The 22,463-nt window shown below is 38.4% G+C and overlaps 1 protein-coding gene across 3 annotated transcripts in view; it reads left to right on the top strand.

Annotated features, from left to right (window-relative positions):
* Positions 1-22,463, top strand: part of LRPPRC (leucine rich pentatricopeptide repeat containing) — a 160,854-nt gene that overhangs the window by 88,380 nt on the left and 50,011 nt on the right. For all 3 annotated transcript variants that reach the window (XM_074989616.1, XM_074989615.1, XM_074989617.1), the window contains 2 exons: positions 6,740-6,864; positions 7,513-7,619. In XM_074989616.1, the coding sequence (XP_074845717.1) occupies positions 6,740-6,864; positions 7,513-7,619 (232 nt within the window). The remainder of the gene's footprint in view (positions 1-6,739; positions 6,865-7,512; positions 7,620-22,463) is intronic.

Below are 22,463 nucleotides of genomic sequence, written 5' to 3'. Positions count from 1 at the left end.
GATGAACAGAAGAAACATCTAGTTCTTTCAAGAGCCGGTTTTCTTAACAGAATAATTTTTGTAAAGCTGATTGTGCCTTACTGAATTGATTTTCCTCCACGCTAACATCTGCTTCAGATTTGCAGAGAGGGATTTGTTTTAAGAGGTTCTTCCCCCACCTCCATTCCAGAGTCCCTTTTTTCTTCCTCCTCTAGTGATTTCAGGTTTGAGAGCTTTTCAATCAGTAAACCCCTTAGGTAAATTGCCACTTCACTAAAGCTTTATGCATAATGTTGTAGCACTTCATTCCAATTAAAATCAATATTTGGAGTCTTTTTAGCAAGCTGACTCTCTGGTTTGGAAAGTTATTATAAGTAAAAGGGTTAGGATTAGAGCTACATGCTTGAAGCAAGAGGGGAACAGTTTATATTTTGACATAGGTGTTCAAGAGGATTAGACAGTGCCTAGTCTTGCTACAGAGCCTGATCCTCTGAATGGTTACTCCTGTTAGTAACTTTTATTTATGGAAGCAGTGCTACTGATTTCAGTGGAATTTCTTGTATAAGTGAAATCTTGCATGAGTGTGTGTTTGCATTTTTGGGGCTACAGTATATAATTCTGCACAACTTCTCCAGGCAAAAACAACACACTTCAGATTCTTACAAATAGAACAGTCCAAATTGCAGTGCAATGCTGAGTTACAGCTGTCTGATATTTATGTGAGGGTTAAATGGAAGCAGCCTCAGGCATAAGTATATTATATCATTTAACTTTATGGTAGCATAGCTCCTTTTTCTTAAATGAAGAGGTTATAATGAGAGAAGTAATATTCATCTTGCTTGTTTTTTTAAGAGAAATAGGTGTTTGCCTTTTAGAAAGCATAAACCGCATTTGTTAATACTAATAAAAGTAAAATTTTAATACTAGCTCTCCCATAAAAATAAACTCCCTATTGTATTTAATGATCCATGTACCCCGAAGAGTTTTATATTTAAAAAAAATAGACTCCTTCCTTTCATTGATAACTCCATGGGGTTGCTAGTCTGATTGTAAAAGCTGCATTTAGATTTACTCTTTGGGAGTCTGATCTGAAGTCTGCTGACATTGGACACACTTTATCCATTGTATGAACCTTGAAAGTATAAACTTATATGTAGACGATGAATATATGAGTGCAATAGGGAAGTGATGCGCAACCTGTGTGCCGTGGGCTGTTTGTAGTCCATCAGAGTAATCTGATTGTGGGCCATGAATCATTTTACTGGTGTTGACAGTCTGCATACTCTGCCCCCCACAGCTCCCAGTGGCTGTGGTTCTCTGTTCCCTGCAAGCAGAGGGACAGGGATGTTCTGGTCACTGTTTCCCACAGCTTTGGTTGGCTGGAAACAGAACTGTGGCCACTGGAAGCTGCAGGGGTGGGGCATACCGATGGTTAGTGTCAGCAAAGTGACTCCCGTCCTGCAATCAGATTACCCTGATGGACTGCAGGTTGCCTGACACTGGTTTAGGAAGACAGTTACCAGTAAGATTTTCAGATGTTAACTTAGGCCTGTCTGGTTATTTTTGCACAAATCGTTCTAAATGTATGGGTGAATCTTCACTTATCTGAAGATGGACTAAGTTGCGGTTGACCTTCCAGAGTTCGATTTTTGCCATGTGAGTTAATCAATCTCTCTGGGCTTGGCTGTTGACCCTGGTACTCCACGATATTGTGTGGTGTCAGGGACGGCAGTGCAAGTCCAAAGAGCCCCAATCTACACTAGGTAAGAGAGTCAATTTCTGATACCCTGATTCTAGCCACACTAACGGCATAGCTAGAATTGTGTATTATAAATTGACTTCTACTCTAGCGTAGATCTAGCCAGGCTTCCAAAAAAAAATTCAAAATTCAGAACTTTTGTAATTTTTTATGAAATGTGCTCTCAGAAATTAACACATCTTTAGAAATAAATGTTAAGGGTGTGTATTAAGTTTTTGTCAGAGGGCTTTTTTATGTTCAAGTATTAAGAAATCCTCATGAAAATACCTGCCAGTAAACTTTCTCTCCTCCCTCATTATCTGTCTAACCAATTTGCATTTTGTGTAACAATTAAGAAATATTGTGGTTTATTCTACAAGTTGTAGTAACCCAAGAACAAGGGCATTTAAGCCCACCAAAGTTAGGTTTTGCAATTCCTATAGTGTCAAATTCCATTTGTATTATGAACAGGTATTCTGGACCTGTGTCTAGTTTCCTTTATTTTACGTTTTATAATCATTGGCAACCAATCCTGTGCATTTAACTTGTGTATGTTGTTGTCTTGCATTGTGGCTGAATAGCCTTGAAAAAGGAAAAATTCTCCGGCAATGTTTTTTTTCAGGAAATTCATACAAGTGTAGTAGATATTTATCACCTTAATCTGAAGGCCTGTGAAGCCAAGTTACAAGATAATGGTCTTATTATTGAGTTTAAACTTACTGGGGGCGGGGGGGGGGGCGGCCTGAGTACGGTAATAGTTTGTACGTTGTAAGAACAGCATATACCATAACATAAATGCTGTTTCCATTTTCTTTTTATTCTGCGCATACAGTATAAATATCTCCAGAAGCATACATTTAGAGACCAAAAACTACTAATGTGTCTGTGTGATTGACATACCAGTTATTCATTCATTTATTGATAGCTTTGACCTAAAACAGTCACTTTAATGCCGTGAATATGCAGCTGAGACAGTATTATTGCAGTCTAAGAATCTGTCTGAAAAGCTCGATTTATAACTGAAAACTTTAATTTGTGTGTTAATGCTGTTGTGCCTCACAAAAATGTGAGTAGTTTTCAATAAAAACTGATTTTTAAAGGCATTAACTGAACCTGCATGTGAAGCAGAAGAAAATACTGATTATATGAAGGCTTTATATCCGTCTGTATTTCATCCATAGTGTATCTCCTGTATGACTGTAATCTAGTGTTGCAACATCTACTAGCCGTTTTGAAATTAACCTGTAATTTAGTCTTCACCCCAAATGACAAAAATTCAAATGACTCTGTGGGGTGCCAGAATATGCACTGTAAATAGGCCTTAGTAAGGGGAGAAGGTAGAGATTCATCAAGTTATGTTCATTTTCATAGTGTCAGTAATATTACAGTCACATTAACATTTCTTCTGTATTTGTTTTATTTTAATACATTTTAAAATCTAATATAGATGAAAAAGCGATAAAAGCAAGGACACTAAATTTTTGATTAAGAAGCTAAAGTGATATAAAGCTAACATGGCACATGCAAAATGGATTTACAAGCTGGCTAACTGATAGGTCTCAAAATGTAATTAAACAAGGAATAGTTATTGAGCTGGTATATATGTAGTGCAGTTCCACAGAGGTTGTTTCTTTGCCCTGTGCAATTTAACATTGATCAGTAACCAGGGGGCAACATAAAATCATCACTGATTAAGTTTGTAGATGCCACAGAATTGAGAGAGTGGCAAAGGAAGAGGAGGACAGGTCACTAGTGCACTGTAATCTGAAGTAGTGAGATTGACAGAAGAAAATTAAGCATTTTAATACATCCAAATGTGAAGTTCCATGCCTAGAAACAAAGAATATGGGCCATATTTACAGGTAGAGGGTTTCTATCCTGGGGAGTAATGACTTACAAAAAAGCTTGGAGTCACCTGGATAATTCACCCCCTTGCACTTCCTGTGCTATGCTGTGCTGTGGCTAAAGAGGGTAATGCCATCTTTAGATACATAATCAGGGTAATCCCAAGTAGGAGCAGGGAGGTTGTTAGCTGTGTATTTGGGACTGGTAAGACTGCGACTTAGTATATTGTGTCCAGCTGTGATGGCCACAGTTTCAAGAAGGCTGTTGATGAATTGAAGGGGGTTCAGAGAAGAGCCACAAGAAGGATTTAATGGCTGGAAAACATCCCCTATAATGCAAAGAACTCAAGGTGATCCTTCTGCTTTGAAAGTGAAAGTTACACCTTAACTTGATCAGCCCAAAAATCTGTTCTATACGATGAACAGAAATTTGAACATAGAAATAGCTTGACACTAGCAGACAAAAGTAGAATAAGATCCAAAGTATGGAAATCGAAACTAGACATATCTTAGACTAGAAACAAAAGTGAAAATTTTAACAGGGTAGGTAACTGATCTTCAGAACAGCTTACCAAGTATTATGTTGGATTCTCCATCACAGGCAGTTTTAAAATGAATGTTGAATGTGTTTTTCGAAAAGATTAGTCTCAGATTCAAACAATAAATAGTTCAGAGAAGTCCTTAGGGCCCATGTTTGGCAAGAGGTCAGCACAGATAATCACGAAGGTCCCTTCTGGCTTTGTCTATGAACAGCTGTGTAAAAGAAAAATATTAACAATTTAGAAGTGAATTAACTTTATTTAAATGACAATACCATTTTGTTATTAAGGCTTACGAAATACCATTGAAGAGATACTTCATAGAAGTTGTTTTTAAAAATAGTTATTGTTCTAAGACTACAGTGTGAAATTATTACAAGGTGTAACCAGGTTCTTAGCCCCCTATCCCTACCTACGTTCACCAGACTTTCTCAGGTTGTCTTAGAAGATACATAAAGCATCAAAATATTGCACATAACTGATAGGTTTGGTTTTTTAAATACATATTTTTCCCATGCAAACTATCTACTCTCAACAGTTTTTTTGTGTGTTAAACCTCCTACTTCTGTATAACTTTTGTTATGCTATCTCTCTAACCACTGATTTCTCCCTACGGTCTATTATGTTTCGGTTGTTGTCCTGTATTTTTGTATATTAGGTGACAAACTCTTGGGGGTGGGGAGGGACTGTTTAATTTTTGTGGTCTCTTTTAAAAATACCCCAACACTGTTTGTTGCGAAATATGAATTCTTAATGATTGTAAAACTTCTGGTTGAGTGTATTTAAAAATATATTGGTGTATTGAAATTGACTGTTGCATATAGAGCCTAAAGACGAATACTTAAGGCAGTGACTACTGTGTGATTCTTCTTGGAATCTGTACTTTTTGCATAAGTATAGTCAAAAAAAAACAAAAAACTAAGCTCTCATTTCAAAGAAAGAAACTTTGAGTCCTGTAACTTGGTTTTGAAATTTTGAAAATGTACAGCAGTACAGTGATTTTTCTACTAGATTTGCAAGAGATGCGCAGCAGAATCTCTGAGAGGTCTGACATGTTCCATTCATTTTTTGGAGGTTGTAACTTTGTAGCTTTAAAAGTAACATTTTAAATAATTAGTGCAGAACTTATCAGCAATGGAAACTGTGGTATCTAATTAAATTTCAGTAAAGGAACTGGAAAATAATTGAACTTTAATGAAACTGCCACAGAATTTCCAGTCTGCTATACTTCTGTGTTGCAGAATCCAGGAATTTTGCTGCAAAAATTATGTTCAGTTTGCAGCAGATCATGTAGCTCTTTGAATATTAATCTCTAATGAACAGTTTTCAGAATCAAATATTTATATATGCTCTGCTACATGTAAGTGGTTTGTTGTGAAGATGATCAATATTTGTAGAGGGTGTTCTTACATCTGCAGAGAAACTGTCTGCATTGTCAAAACAGGACAGTCTGACATTAAGGCCGTGTCTACACTAGCCCAAGACTTCAAAATTGCCACGCAAATGGCCATTTCGAAGTTTACTAATGAAGCGCTGAAATACATACTCAGCGCCTCATTAGAATGCCAGCAGCCGCGGCACTTCGAAATTGACGTGGCTCACTGCCGTGCGGCTCGTCCAGATGGGAGTCCTTTTCGAAAGGACCCCAGCAACTTCGAAATCCCCTTATTCCTAACAGCAGATGGGAATAAGGGGATTTCGAAGTTGCTGGGGTCCTTTCGAAAAGGACTCCCATCTGGACGAGCCGCACGGCGGTGAGCCACGTCAATTTCAAAATCCCCTTGTTCCTAACAGCAGATGGGAATAAGGGGATTTTGAAGTTGCTGGGGTCCTTTCGAAAAGGACCCGTCTGGACAAGCTGCTTCAATGTTGAAGCGCCGCAGCTGCCGGCATTCTAATGAGGCGCTGAATATATATTTCAGCGCTTCATTAGTAAGCTTTGAAATGGTCATTTGCATGGCCATTTCGAAGTTTTGGTCTAGTGTAGGCATGGCCTAAACGTTTTAATTTGCAAAGTTTTGTGCCTCTTAGGCTGTGTCTACATTTTGCATTTCTCTTTCAATAGGAATGCAAATGAGGGAAATTGAAAATGCAGTGAGGCACTGATTTATGTACCTTGTGCTTCATTTGCATAATCTTTTCAGAAGAGATTCTTTCGAAAGGAGAAAAGCCATTTAGACAGGGCTCTTTCGAAAATAAACCCCATCTTCAAAAGACCCCTTCTTCCTATTTTGTTTCAGGAAAATGGGTTCTTTCAAAGATGGGGTTTATTTTTGGAAGAGCCCCATCTACACAACTTTTTTCTTTCAAAAGAATCTCTTCTGAAAAGAGGATTATGCAAATGAAACATGAGGTATGTAAATCAGTGACTCATTTGCATTTTAGATTTCCTTCACTTACATTCCCCTTTCGAAACAGGGAATGCAAGTGTGGACACAGCATAAATGTTTAAATGCAAACTGACTTCTGGTATGTGGAAAATTTTCTGAATGGACAGTATTTTTAATGGCCTGGTGAGGAATCTGTATACAACTCTATTTGTCTTTACTTCAATTTTACATGAAACTCTAAGATGTACTGTTTATGTGCAGGCGCTTTCAATCATTTTAATATAAATTGTATATCCTTTTTTTCGTAAGGAACGATGTACCGGCTGCTCTGGAAGCTGCAATTGACTGTTGTAAGAAGTATGACAAGATTCCTAGGTTTCATGAGATTTTATGTAGGCTAATAGAAAAAGGAAATACTGATCTTCTGCAGAAAGGTTAGTTGGATATAGTCAAATATAGTTGGTTGGTTGGGTTGTTTTTGGTGATTAAGGGAAGTGGTGTGTTAGTTTTTTGCTATCTGTTCATCAGGCTATTCAAACTGTGGTAAGGTGTGGAGTATATGTGCATAACTTTAAGGCTTTCAGCAGCAACTAGGTATCCTTTTTGCAAGTGGGAAAAAAAGAAGCTTATTTTAAGTATGAAGAATCTAATACTACCACAACTAAAAGCCTTGTTATCAACAGAAAGCTGCCATAATGGAATATGCACAAGTACGTTCCATAACTACTACTTCTGTGTGCCCTTCCTTCAATAGATTTGATAAAAGAAATCCTGAATCCTTGTAGTCTGCAGCAATATACAATTCCAATTTATAATCTGTTAATGCTGTTGAATTTAATTATTATAAAATATAAGGCAGATTAGCAAAAGCTCTTGAAATATATTTAACCTCATACTGCACAGTATCTTGTGATATTTTGTCCTCATTCTTAGTATCTCTTTCCAGAAAATTATTTCCCTGTCACTTTAGCGTTCTACCAGGTGTGGGAAATCTTATTTGTTAAATTTATTTTTGACATCTGTTTTTAAAATGATTCCTGGTTGTGAGAAAGACAGTTACATGAGTTTTCTTCTCTTTATAGCCATGGACTTCGTGACCGCAGAACGAGGTGAAAGGGTGATGCTCTATGATCTCTTCTTTGCCTTCCTAAATACAGGAAAATACAAAGAGGCCAAGAAGATCATCGAGGTGGGATTTTAACTACAGTTCTCTAATCATGCAGCTATTTAGACTCTTAATTAGAATACATTAAAAAATTTTAACCTTTAATTAGACTTGTTCTGATTCATGTTAATAAAATTCAGTCCTAATAATGAAGGGGAAAAAACAGAGAACTCGTCCAGCTTCTTTATTATGTATAATTACAGTTCAGAAGAGACAGTCTGGTTGTATATTGAAGTTGTTTCCTTACTTTATCAAATTGACTGTTACATATCAAAATGATATTTGCATATTAAATCTCGGATTGTGGAACAATTAAATTAAACTGGCATTCCTGGGTGTAAAGTTACTAATCCTCTTTCCCAAGGAATTCTTTGTTCTTAAAAGCACTGGAATTTAATTTGCTGCAGACCATACTCAGATTTATTTGTAATGCTTGTCTACAAGTTAATCAGCCAAACAAGTGCTGTCTGCTACTGTTTTGGCATTTAATTTAGCATTTTTTTTAACCACGGTAAGCAGCTTATAGGAAGTGGTAGGTGACAAACTTGGTCTATTTAGGATTAATATATTTTATCTAGCCTTGATTGAAATTTTGCTTACTGAAATTGATAAGTCAAAAGGGCAGCTGCGGAATCTGCCCAGATTGTGATTCCCACCACATTCCCCAATACAGTATACATGTGTATGTGTTTTTTAAACTCTGCATTACTTGCACACTTAATGGGAAAATGTTTCAGAAAATGAAAGTTTATCTTCTCTCTTTATCTTTCCTTTCTTTGAACTCCATTTTCTGAAACATACTTTTTCCTGTTAGGTGTAGTTGCCTAAAGGAAAAAAAATGCATTGAGATAACAGAAATCCTCACCAGGATCGTTAGACATTAAAAGTCATGCATAAAAATTGTTACCTTGTGATTTCTTTTGTCCTCTGCTGGTAGGATCAAATTGTACCCTTTAAGAAAATGCTTTACATTTCTGTAGAAAAATAGTAATCCTAGATGTAGTTATTTTGATGCTTTCATAGCTTTAAGAAAGATGAAACAGAAAATAATACAATGCAGTTATTAGCAAGGGCTGAAGAGAAGTTTATATTAAGAATATTACTGAAATACAAGAGAAAACAGAGCTCTGTGGAGGAAAACACTTGTAGGATGCTTAAAAGTTAACTGAATGCCAAAACAAAATGTCAGACGTTTTGTTTTCTATGGCTTAGCAGCTGTGTTTTTGGATTTAATAGATTTTTCTTTGTTTTTTTCCAATGTACCCTTGTTTTCTTTGCACTGATGTTAAGTTCTTTGTAATCTTAAAAGTATTGTTCAGAGACCATTTCAGTTACTTTTAAAGTTAATCCATATATGGATTATTTGATTTGTTTGAAAACCTGCTTCCCTTTCTAAGAGTTGCCAGTTTTCCTCTCCTAGTTCTTCAAGAATTAAGACGACTTGAGCAAGTTAAATATGGGGTTATTGACCATAAAATGTTTAAAAACAGCAAGAGTCAGAGATTCTGGCATAAACCCCAATACCGTTATCAAAAGTTGAGATGGACATCTGGCTGTCTTGCTTGCCTCTCTTTGTTTGTTTTGTTTATGCTCATTGGATTAGGATTTCTGAGTCTAGTTTAACCTTTACAAAATCTGATTTGGTCTTTTGTGTATGTGCGTTATGTTTCTTCTGAACCAAGGTATATTTTAAATTACTGAACTAATCCTTGTTTTGTACGTAGTAACAAAGGTCAATTCTACACATCTGTGTTTATAATGATTAAGATAATTGGGGCTATTCAGTGTTCCCTCTCTCTGTATGAATGTATAAAATGTTTTTGGTTTGCCAAGTGAAAGTCTTGTTTAAAAATTAGAATTTCTGTCAACCAATACTTTAAATCAGTTGTGTATCTTAATCGACTCTAGGGGCATTAACTTTAAAAGTATCTAAATGAAAAACAACAGTTCCTAGGTTTGCTGTCTTTTCTGATTCCCAGAAACAAGTCACCAATTGCTATTTTAGATTACGTGTTGCAGTGTTGGAATTTCAGCTGGTTTATCAATGGCTTTAGCTAGATGCAAATCTGCTCCGCATTCTAAGTTTTTGCATACTTAGATTCCACTTCTCGCTGTTGCTTTTCTTTCTCTCAGAAAGAAAGATCGCGTAGAGGTAGCCAGCTTCTTGGCCAGCCTTTCTTTGAACAGGTTTCTGTTGAACTTCAGAGATAATGTTTGATGTAGATTGCTGCCTTTTAAAATGAAATTTTATCCTCTTAGGAGTTGTTACTCTTTTTATGATGATCATTTAACTAGCTTTCAACAAATAGTATTGATTTTATTAACTGCTTGGATTTGATAAGATATGGACTGAAACTGAAGATTACCATAGAAAGCTATTGTCTTGGGAACTGAGACTGTGAGCAGAGAGAATATAATGCCTCTAGCCCAATGGAGAGAACTAGTTCAGCCTAGTGTTGTTTAGAGAATCCATATATATGCTAGATGGTTGGCAGATGAATAAGAGGTAGGGATGGCCTTGTAAAACATATCGCAAGGCCCCAATCCTACAACTGTTTTGGGGTCTAAACCTTCAGCAATATATATGAACAACAATGAGGAATGAATGAGGGAAGGAGATGAGAAGGGACACAAGACATCAGGGCATAGAGTTGCAAATGTTTATAGGTAGGTGTTAATGGTTAGAAATATAATTACTTTTAAAATGTAGGTTGTGTGGTTCTTAACCACGCTAATTTAATTTTGTGGTGAATAAGGTGAGACCATGGTTAGAAGTGAGGGCAATTGAAGGGGATTTAGTAGCAAAAGAGATTGGAGGGGCAGCAAGATTGAAACAGGAATAAAGCAAAGAGGGCCTCACTGTGCTTACTAGAAAATGAGAAGAGAAGACATGGAAATTGTCGGGCAAAAACTCGCCTTTTTTAGACGATGGTTCTATTAGAGATATAGTGAACAGCTAATAAAAGAAATTCTCTTGTTGAACATTTCAGTGTGTATATATAGCTTTTTAAAGGTCTTTTTAACCAGACTTGAGTTGTGTTGTAGGAACACTTATATTTTCTGACCTAGTTAAATTTTGTGTACTGAGATTTTTTAAAAATATTTTGAGGAGGGATGCTTCTTATGCAATGCATAAGCTGTACTAAGATATGGAGAAATTCTGGAAAATTCACAGCTGACAAAATTCAATATCTGACAAGTATCAGATGGGTAGCTGTGTTAGTCTGTATCTGCAAAAACAGTGAGAAGTCCTGTGGCATCTTATAGACTAACAGATATTTTGGAGCATAAACTTTTGTGGGCAGATGCAATGTAGTGGAGATTCCAAAGGTCTAATGATACAGGATCGTTGAAAAGGGGGAGCCCCAGTCAAGAGGAAGGCCAGAGCTGATGAGGTCAATTCAGTCAGGGAGGGTCTGGCCCACTTCCAGCAGCTAATTTACAGGTGTGAACACCCAGAGAGGAGAAACTGCTTTCATAGTTGTCCAGCCATTCCCACACTCTGTTCAATCCTTCATTGATGGTGTCACATTTGCAAATTAATTGTAGCTCTGCAGTTTCTCTTTGGAGTCTGTTTTTGAAGTGTTTTTGTTGCAGGGTGGCTACTTTTAAACCTGCTACTTAGGGTCCTGCAGGTTTTCGTATGTTGCCATTCCTGATACCTGATTTGTCCATTTATTCTTTTACATAGAGACTGTCCTGTTTAGCCAATATATGTGACGGAGTGGTATTGCTGGCATATGATGGCACATAGTACGTTAGTAGATGTGCAGGTGAATGACAAGTGAGCTGTTTGGGGTTAATACATGATCAAAAAAAGTTCAGCATGCAGAATAGATGTATCAACAGATGCCTAGTGAAACTGTAGTAGCCAATTGATTTAAACACAGAATTGTGATGTGTTATATTGCTAACAGCCTTCAAAATACCAGTTGCTACTGGTCTTGGATGTATTTAACCTACCATAAAAACAATGAAAATATTTCTAGGGTTGAGATTGAGAGATTACAAACTTCTTTCATCCCGATTGCTTTTTTGTATGAATCTACATTATAAAATCAACCAGAAACTCTATTTTGTGTTGGGCATAAAAGTATTGGAAAAAGATGTTACTTGATTTGTAGCAGTGTAATTTGGCTTTTTTAATATAGGTGCTGCAAGAATGATTTTTGGCATCTGGCATCAGAAATTTAGCTCCCTGGATTAATGTTCTGACCTTCTGAGAAGATTCTTACAGCTTGAATGATAGTGGGAACAAAAACAGAATGAGTTGGCACATGCTTAAATATGTTTCAGGTGTGCATGTTCTTACATACTAGGCCAGTACACCCATGTCTCAGAATGAATATTGGTCGCGTTTAAAAAGGAAATGGATACCTTTCAAATAAAACAATTTCCAATAAATTTTATTTAGCTGCTGCTAACACAAAAATGAGCGAGATGATACTGTATTGTTGTGTTTTCTCTGTTTTAGAATGTACCTCAGTGTGCTGGGTATTGCTCCTAGTGGAAACAGTAAAATTTGAACAAACTTTTGCTTGCTCTTTTAGCACAAAACTACACTCTTTGAGGCGCAGCATTGTTTCTCCGCTCTCCTCATGCCTACTCTTCTTTTTGCATTCTGCTGTGACTTCCTCTGCCGGCTTACTGGTTTTAGTCTGAAGTATATGGAAAGGTTGGAGAGGTGTTGGTTCCTGTCTCTGTTGAACTTTTAAATTGTTTGACAAGAAATTTTTCATTCATGTTGAGTAAGGTTTCACTTTTATCCAAGGTGGTGGAAGTTAGCTAAGGGTGACACAAAGGGAGGCAGTTGTTCCCATATTTATATGTTTGGTGGATTGCTGTAAGTTTACAAGGACAATATTGAATGGTTTAGTCTCTGAGCTTTTGCACAGAAGTGTGGCAGTCATCTTGTCGTGGAGTAGATTGAGGCTGGGCATGAATTTCTTTGGACATCTAAATCTTCACAGCACCTTCCTCAGGGCATCACGAATGATAGTCAGAAGCCTTGGTTAGTCCAATGAATGCCACAAACAGTTCCTGGTGTTGTTCTTTGCACTTCTCTTGAATCTGTTGTTTAGCGAAGATCACGTCAGTTGTGCCCTAGGATGCTGTGAAGCCATTCTGTGATGCAGGGAGGATTTTCCCTTACTGTGGAACGAGGTAGTTTAGTAGTATATGAACAAGGCTTGTTCCTGCAATGGACAGGAGGGGCAATACCTCTGTAGTTCTCACACAAAGATTTGTCTCCTTTTTTTTGCATTTTGTAACAGTGTTGGTATTCTAAGTCAGGTGGAATTTGTTTGTAAGTGCAGATTTTTTCAAGGAGTTGGCAAAATTTGTCTGAGGGCATTGTTCCACCAGTTCTAAAATCCTCATCTGGGATACCACCTGAGCCTGGTGTATTATTATTGTTATTATTTTGTCTTTGGATGGGTGATGGCACACTGGACTATCTCAGAAGATGGTCCATTGTAGAATCATAAACCTGAATTCATGTGCTTAAGCCACATAATCATTTTTGTTGCCCTCCGCTGTACTCTCCAATCACAAGTACAGAACTCGGCACTTGCCCTTGTTGAATGTCAAGAAATTTCTTTTGGCCCAATCCTCCAATTTGTGGAGGTCTCTCTAGACCTTATCCCTACCCTCCAGTGCATCTAAGTCTTCCCCTAGTTTAGTGTCATCTGTGAACTTGCTGACGGTGCAATCTAACCCCTCATCTAGATCATTAATAAAGATATGGAACAAAACCATCCCCAGAGCCCACACTTGAGGCACTCCTGCTTTATACCAACAGCCAACCAGACATCAAGCCTTTAACTGCTACCTGTTGAGCTTGGTGGTTTAGCCAGCCTTCTGTCCACCTTACAGACCATTTATCAAGGTGTTCCATTGCTGAGTGTTGTGGAGTAAACTCACCATGTAGTCATTGCATTGAAGATGTCAGGAACTGTGGGAAAAAAAGTGAAGGTTTGCAAACTTGTCTCCATTTTCTGATGGCAGGGGGAATACAATGAAGTAAGCATTTGTGCTTGTTCCGTTTTTTTGTCTGACTGTAATTTCCTCTCCATAGCAAGAGAACTCTTCTGTCTGTTTTATGGGTTACATTGCATTCTCTGGCTAGCAGCATCTTTAGTCACCTTAGCATCTTAACTTCAGATGTCCAGCTATACTGGAAGAAGGATGGGAGACATTTGATATGGATTTAATCAGACTTCAACTTCCTCATTAGATGTCTGTGCCTACCCTGTAAATAAAAATGTACACAACAGGTAACCACATGTTTATTCCATAATCACCTATAGGGCCTCCACCAGCTCTCCATTTACCATTCAAATCACCCCTTCACACCCCCTCTCCCCCCACCAATATATGGTTAGGATCTTACTGTTTATTCTTCCCCCTCCTTGTTGAAGGATTCAGATGTTTAGGGGGCCTCAGAAAGATTTTCCCCTTACCACCAAATTACCATAGTAAAGGTTTTTTTTTTCCACCCCCCATATTCCTTTTAGCAGGTTTAGGAGGAGCTCTGTTCATGCATGGCTTGAAGGGCATTAGGCTGTATGTCATAACTCATTATGTAAGTGTGTGGTAAATGTCCAGCATAGGTACTTCATAGGGAAAATATACAGTCACTGAAAAAATGGATTGAAAATGGTCTTTTAAAAGGCGTTGTTTGTTAAAAGAGTGAAATGGGGTTGGAGAGAGAACTACTATGCACAAAACAAGTCAGTGAATTTCCAAAGTGTTTCAATAATTTGTTGTTTAGATTTTAGGTAACTGATTCTAAATAGCCTTTTCAGCTCACGGTATTTAGAACAGGTGTGGGTCGATACAGAAGCACACAGCCTCATCTTGAAAAGCATTCTAATTTTTTTTAAAAAAATTGTGGGTCTAATGAGAAATAACCTGTCTTGCTAACATTGTGCATGAACTTATTCTACACTTGCAAACTCAGGAGTGAACTGCATTATTTTTACTGTTGCTTGCATTTCCAAGAGGGGGAAAAATCAACAAAATGGCTTTTAGACATATATATTTTGTATTTGCATTGTAAGATGTTTTACACTTACACTTTTTAATGCAGTATATTTCTTAGCAGAGCAAAACAAATAGCAATATCCAGAAAAATATAATACGAAACCCAAGATAGCATAATATCTTGTGGATGTCTTTATGTGCAAACCTTAAATTACAAGAGAATATGACCTGGTGAGTAGTTGCACTGGGAATAGGGATAACTATTGAGCAGAATTGGTATTTTAATAAACTTTATACTAGGTTCCTGCACTAGATTCCGTGTTTCAGTTTGCTGTGTGATAGAATGTTTTCTTCTAGATGCACTGTTTAAAAATGGTAAGAGATAAGCCACAAATATGGACTATTGTGCAAGCCCTAGAGATTTAGTTAATCTGACCTAGATGTTCTTTTGATGATTGAGATCTGCTATATGTGAAAACACTTCTCAATTTCAAAATGAAACATAAGAATATCCATGGTATAACTCAGCTGTCCTTGTAGTGACAGGCACATCAATCATTGCTGAACACAAAAGGATTTACTATATAAAGTTTTCAGCTTTGGAACATTTAGATCATTGGCATTGAAATCAGCAATGATATTGGAAGTTGTAACTGACGGCAACATTTGCATTTTGCCATGTCACAAAGAGGATTAACTACAGATGAAAGTAACGTACTTTTTTTCTTTTTAATTTTCAAGGGCTTGTTGTGTAAGATGTTAATTCTTATTGATTCAGTTTTCAATGTATTTTACACGAAACTGCTTAGTGGATGTTTAAATGAAAAAAACACTGAACAGAAGCATGTAAACCCCAGTAATTTTTGCTCTTACAACATAGCATATGCCCACGTATGCAATGAAACCAACTTTGTGTACTGAATCCTATACAAGAGACTACTGCTTCTGCATAACCCTCTTGCTGTGGGGCCATCCTACAGTATCACTGAACATTTTGAGAACAAGTGTTTTTTCTCTATTAGAAGACTATCTGTATTAAGTAATTCATTTTTATTCATCCTGGCAAATAGTCACATTAAATAGTTCGCATTATTGATGGGGTTTGAAGCAGTGCCCATTGCACTAAGCTTGCCGAAATCTCCGTTGTTAGCCCCCTTTTTCAGTTGTTTATAATTTTGCCAGACATTTTTTGGTCTAATTTGCCCTGCCAATTGTATTCTTGGAACAGTATTTGAGTTCCTATGCAATGGAGCAGGAGCTATGAATCAGAGAGGTAGCCGAGTTAGTTTGTATCTTCAAAAACGATAAGAAGTCCTGTGGCACCGTATAGACTAACAGATATTTTGGAGTATAAGTTTTCGTGGGCAAAGACCTGCTTTGTCAGACGCATCTGACAAAGTGGGTCTTTGCCCACGAAAGCTTATGCTCCAAAATATCTGTTTACCTTTTATCATGGTGTGTCTTTTGTCACTGTTATAAAATTCTGCCCAAATTGGCCCAATCTATGTCTTTGAAAAATTAGTTTGCAGATTTTCAGTAGAAAAGTCTTAGGTTTTAGCCAGTAAACTCTGGAGATTCTGTCCACATAGGACAGAACACACTGACAAAAGTTATGTTACTGCTGCACAAAGGGGTGGCCAATATCACAAAGCCCTTGCAAACCCTAGCCTCTATTCCAGTGTTTCCCAATTTTATTTGGCCACAGAACCCTTTTAAATTCAAATTTTGCAGATCCCCATTCCCAGGCTTTACCCCCCGGGCACTCAAATCCACCCCTCACTCCATATCTGGGCTTTGCCTGCTTCAGCCCCTCCCAAATCCAATCTGTGGAAATCTCACCCGGAGGATGTTGTGAAGGCCAGGATTGTAGCAGGGTTCAAAAAACAACTGGAGAAGTTCATGGAGAATAGGTCCCACAGTTGCTGTTAGCCAGTGTGGGCACAGATCCAACACCATGTTCTGCGTATCCCTCACCTCTGTTTGCCAAAAGCTGGGAATGAGTGATGGGATGAATCACTCAATGATTGCCTATTAGATTGATTTCCTCTGAAGCACCTGGCATTTGCTACTGTCTGAAAAGATGATACTGGTCTCACCCAATATGGCCACTCTTTTATGTTCTTGTATAGAACCCAAATGTATATGTCTGTGTTTTAACGCATTAGACCTCAGTCTCCTGCCAAAGATGGGATAGAACCCAGGACTTCTGATAGGGTGTCTCTCTCTCTCTGCAGAATAATAAAGGATATATATTAAAATTTTAAACCTAACTATGTCCATTAAGTGACTTGCCACAAGTTGTTAGAACATATTATAGTTGCATGGATCTAATATTTGTCTTTCGTTTATATAGGATTTAGATTAGATAAAGGGCTTCTATCAAATAACTGCTAAATGATCTGCCTGATAACTAGCGTTTTCAAGTGCCTGAATAGCCTGAGCTATTGATGGCATCCCTTAGCTGTTTTGATTCATATGCTGCAAACCTGTTTATTTTCTCTGGCACCTGCAGCAGTTATCACTGATTGGCATAGGGAGATGCTGAGGAAGAAACCTAGAAACCTTTGCGAGAGGATTTCAGAGGACCTACATGAAAGTTTCATAGAGATCTCTCAGGATTCAAAGACATTCTTGTGTACACACAATAGTCCATGTTGCACCTATTCCTTAATTCTGCAAGGGAATGAAAATCAGAAAATACTGTTGTACCACAACTCTTATATTACTGGCAAGTCAATAGCTGTGTCCCTTTAGGTTGGTTATGTTGTAAGTATATGATTGTAATGTGACAAGTATTCACATGCTTACCTGGTGTTCCTTCACCTTTGCTTGCCAAACTAGACCAGGGGTCAGCAACCTGCAGCTCCAGAGCCACATGCAGCTCTTTGAGATTCTTTGTGGCTCCTGATGCTCTAATTGCAAAGTTTTTAGAAACAAAAAAAAAAAAAAACCCTCCTGATTGTTTTTGCTGAACAGTGAGGGTGCGGCTAAACTTGCATTCCTCTTTTGAAAGAGGTATGCAAATGAAGTCAATCAAAATGCAAATTAGATATAAATTTGCATATTATGTGCCCTATTTGCATGTTCTAATTTCGAAAGAGCAGCTTTCGAAAGAAGAAAGCCCCTGTAGATGCTGCTCTTTCAAAAGTAAACCCCATCTTTGAAAGAATCTTTCTTCCATTAAATAAAGGGAAGAAGGATTCTTTCGAATATGGGGTTTACTTTCGAAAGAGCAGCGTGTACACTGGCTGTCATCTTTCAAAAGAAGCTCTTTTGAAATTAGAATATGCAAATGAAGTGCCACATGCACAAATTTATACCTCATTTGCATTTTCGGTTTGCCTAATTTGCATACCTCTCTCGAAAGAGGAATGCAAGTGTAGATGTACCCTGAATGTCTAAAAGCCCAACAACGAACAACTCGTATCCAAATAGCAAACGATGTGTGATTTCAAAACATTGGATAACTCCTCCTTTACTATGTGCAGTGCATTGTGGGATATGGTACTGTATCTGTGTTTTGATTGTGTTCCTAATAAGTCTTAATTGTTGAAAAGGAAAAGGAGGCTTGTGGCATTCCTCTTGTGAAGAGCAATATGTATTTTAAGAAATAAAATTAAAGATGAAGTAAAATGGGCATAATTAAAGTGGGGCTGGAATGTCTTCAAAAAGGAGAAAAGTCAAAGATGAAAACAGAATTTCAAACTGAATGGACCAAATCCTTCGTATTTGTATTAAGTTTGTCAGGGCTCTCTTTCTGTCTCATTTGCAACGAGAAATTTGCTAACAAGAAAAAAATGCAATCTCGAGGCTTTTTTTTTTTTTGGCTGAACAGTATTAATCTGGAGATGCCAGAAAAAAAATCTGTGGAGTAGCTGCTACACAGAGCAGATCACAGTAAGAACACATTCACTAAATGGATGAAATCACCAAGCAGCGTAACTATGGCTAGTTTTGTGGCAACTCAAGAAATTGTGAAAAGAAGGAAAGCTGTTCACAGATGGTGAATATATTAAAAAAAAAAAGTTCTTTAAGTATCAGAGTAACTGTACAATGATTTTTAAAGAGGAAAAACAAATTGTTCAGACTCTAGCATCCTCCAGAAAGAGAGAGAAGGTTCAGGAGTGAAAAATCAGGAAGATAGCTGTACCAAAGCACACACGTGTGAAGTGTGAGGAAATAAAATATATAAAAAGTTTGTGAATGTCCTTCAATAAACATGTATCACATTATAAATCATTGTCTGCACACTGTTCTTAAAATATGGGTTGCAAAAAGTATGTTATGATATTTATTAAGGAAGTGTCTCACATTCACATGCATTGCAGGCCTTGAATTATTGAGTTTTTCACCAAATTCAAAAAAAATGGCTGCTCTTGCTATTTTGGTTGGTGACCCCTGGACTAGACTATGATAGAGTCTCAAACACGTTCTGGTTTGTGACATAGCTGGAACCTTTGGTCATGTGTCCCGCATTCTCTCTCTTGTGCTTACTGTTAACATCAGGGGCCTGTGACTCCAGGGCCTTGTATCCAAAGTGGCATGCAGGGTCTCCCCAAAGGATGGCATAGAGTTCTTGGTAAAAGCAGCAGATCTACAGCTTGTCAACACATCAAATGTTGGCTTCCTTGGCCTTCTGATATTCCTGATGCTATTTTTTTGCTGGTCCTGATGTATCCCTGCTCCTTGCTCATAGATGTTCATGTTTCTGTGGCAGATCTGTAACTGTCCTTGCACACCTTCTCCGTACAGGCCCAGGAGAGCCAATAACGCCTATCTGCTTTTGGCTGGAGTGTGTGTGATGATGTGCCTCCATTTTTTTTTTTTTTATTGAGATATATTTTTGAATGTGAATTTGCCTGACTCATATATCCTTTATGTGTAATGTAGCCTATCTTTGGAGAGCTTGTAATCCCTTAAATGAGTATATTCTATTTGTGGTGCATATATTGTTTCTGTACTTGAAGTTAGAAATACAAAATATACACCTGTTCATATATCTAAGTGTGCTAATGAAGGCCATTAGTAATAGTCCTGCAACGTAATGGCCTGGTGTTCATGACTGATCTTGTGAGTAGTCTTGCTTTTCCTGTGAGCCTGGACTGTGATTGGTTTTGCCAAGACATGTGGCCATGTCAGCTGATGCTGGAACCCATTTTAGATGTGGTACTTTTCCATGGGAGAGTAGAACTGCACCCAAAGGATTCCTGCTTTTGGCAAAATCTATTTATAGGCAGGAAACCAAACAATAGGGGAGTTGTCAAATGCCAAGACACCCCAGGCTGACTGTTAAGATGATTGCTGGAAACATGTAATACTGAACGGGGGAAGGATCATGCCTAAATTAGGAGGTTACATAGCTTTTGAGAAAATAAAATTAAAACTACGGTTAGGATAAGAAATTTCATGTAACTTACTTTTTAGCGTATCAATCTTAGATGGTATGTATTGTTTTATTTAGTTTAATAACTTACTTTTACCTGTTTGTCACTAGCAATCGCTTAAATTGTATTTTTATATTTAATGAAATCATTTTTCTTCATTGTTAAACCCAGTGTAAATAACTTTCCTTGATAGGGAAAACAGCTGTGCATATCCATTCCATTTGACAAACGGAGCAAACAATTTATCCGCTTGTTCAATATAAAACTTTTATGTAAAGTAAGACAGGTTTGTCTGGGGTTCTGGTCCCATTGGGGCTGTGTATTTGGGTGCTATGTCAAGTCCCTATGACCTGAGCCTTCTCTCACTATCTGTGTTGCTGTGCTGTGGGCTGTTACCCCAACTCTTTTTCCCTTTCCCTGGTTGGAGACCAAAGGTTCTGGATCAGCAAGGCAGAGTATGGCTCTACCAGAAGGCAGGTGGGCAGGCTAACTGGTCTGAGCAGCCCATAGGTTGACAGGCTCAAGGGGATCTTTGACTGATCTCATCACAGTGTGTAGGAAGCATTCTCAACTGGGAGTTGCACACAACAGTGGAGAGCTTCTAGGTTTGCTCACCAAGTAGAACTATGCAGAAAAGGCATTTTAAAATTTTGTGGGACTTTTAAGAAAGCTGGAAGTTCCAGTCTTTATGTGGATACAGATTTTGTATCCGCACAGGGCTGTATATGTGATCCCTGAGCGGTGGAGTTCTGAACTTTTGCCAGAATGTTGAGTGTCCATAAGAGCACTCCAGCATTGGGGATCAGCTGCTGGACTGCTTTTTGTATCAACAGAAATAAGATGCTGCTTTATCCTCAGTCCGTCGACTAGGATTCAGTACTGTTTTCGGGAGGTGATGCTACTATGTCAGCACAATGGGGTGGTTACATCAGTAGGAGACAAATTGATGTGTAGACACACACAATTGGGTCAACACAAGACACCATTCATTGACCTAACTTTGTGGTATACACTAGGCCTTCATTTCATACTTACTTTCCAGGGACAAGGACATATGTACCAATCCTGCCTTGCATTCTGTACCAGCTGAGTAGTAACATTTTGTATGTTACTAAACTGTAAAGCACAAGTAGCATGACATGGTGACATGAACTATTCTTTACTAATGGAGCCTACCAAGAATTCATGTGTAGCATTCCTTACCAGACCATATACCTCATTCCTGACAGGGTCAGCCTGTGCAAAGAGCAAAGGTTGCATGGGAGCTAGACTAAACAGAAGTGCAAAAGCATGTTAGGAGTTTAGTTCATGGTTGTACAACTTAACAGCCATACAAAGTCGTCTAAAAATATATGATATAGGCTAATAGAAATGGGAAAGAGATTCGTGCATGGGGAGGAAAGAATGGAGAAAATTTGAGTGCTGGTCAGCCAGAAGACAGCAGCTGCAGTAGTACCACGTGTTGGCTTTGCACAACAAAGGAGTTGTATGGCCTGAGGGTATCTGTAAATGAAGAGCATTAAGTTCTATGCAAATACTTGAATCTGTTTGAAGTTGGACTTTTTGCCTAATTCAGTGGTTAAGGGTGAAAAGGTTGGTATTAACTTAAGGCTTGTCTTCATTAGTGGCTGGATTGTTGAGGCAGTGCAATGATGGATCCAGCAAGGGTTGATTTTATCATGTCTAGTGTGGATGCTTTTTGTTGGCAGCTAGAACCACAGAATATGCTGGTTGGCATCCACTTTCCTGCCCCCTCCCCCCCCCCCCCCCCAACCTACCACGTCTCTAGTTACAGATGCGTCCACTTGGAGCGGTTCAGCACTCAGGCAATGTGGTCTGCAGAGGAGTTCTCTCCACATCAGCATTCAGGAAATTCAAGCTGTTTGCCTCTCAAGTCTCACCTTCCTACCTCACCTCTGCGGCTTCCGCATCGCAGTTCCTAACAGTCAGTGCGCCTTCCGTGTATTACATCCACCATTGGGGAGCTGGGGGGGTGCACTTTCTCCCTGCTTTTCTTGGAAGTGCTATGCCTGTGGGAGCTGTGCATAGGCCACTCTATCCACCTGGAGTCAGTCATTGTTTCCTCAGTCACAAGTGCTCACTTGATGCAACTGTGTTCTTCCAAAAGTGGGGCTTTCCCCAGCTGGACCACTTCTCATCCCGAAACGTCCTCAGTTTTGCTTCTTCCAAGGCCTCAGTTCCAGCTCGTGAGCAGACATGTTCCTGATAACATGGTGTACTCAGGGCTGCTTGATGTCTTTCCCCTGTTCCCTCTCGTGCACAAGGTGATCCTTGAGATTCTCAGGGACCAGGTGGGTGTTATACTCATAGCCCTGGCTTGGGCTTGTCAGCATTGGTACTCCACTCTGATGGTGCTCTCAGTGCTTCCTCCAATTCTGCTGCCCCTGCTTCCTCCTCATGCAGGACTACAGTGTTTGTCCACCAGCTTGGACCTTTGCTCTCTTCATCTCGCAGCATGGCAGCTTCCTGGTTAAACCCC

Source organism: Carettochelys insculpta, chromosome 3, assembly GCF_033958435.1.
Source record: "Carettochelys insculpta isolate YL-2023 chromosome 3, ASM3395843v1, whole genome shotgun sequence".
Taxonomy (NCBI): Eukaryota; Metazoa; Chordata; order Testudines; family Carettochelyidae; genus Carettochelys; species Carettochelys insculpta.
Note: the sequence above shows the minus strand (reverse complement) of the source record. Positions and strands in the feature narration are given on the sequence as shown.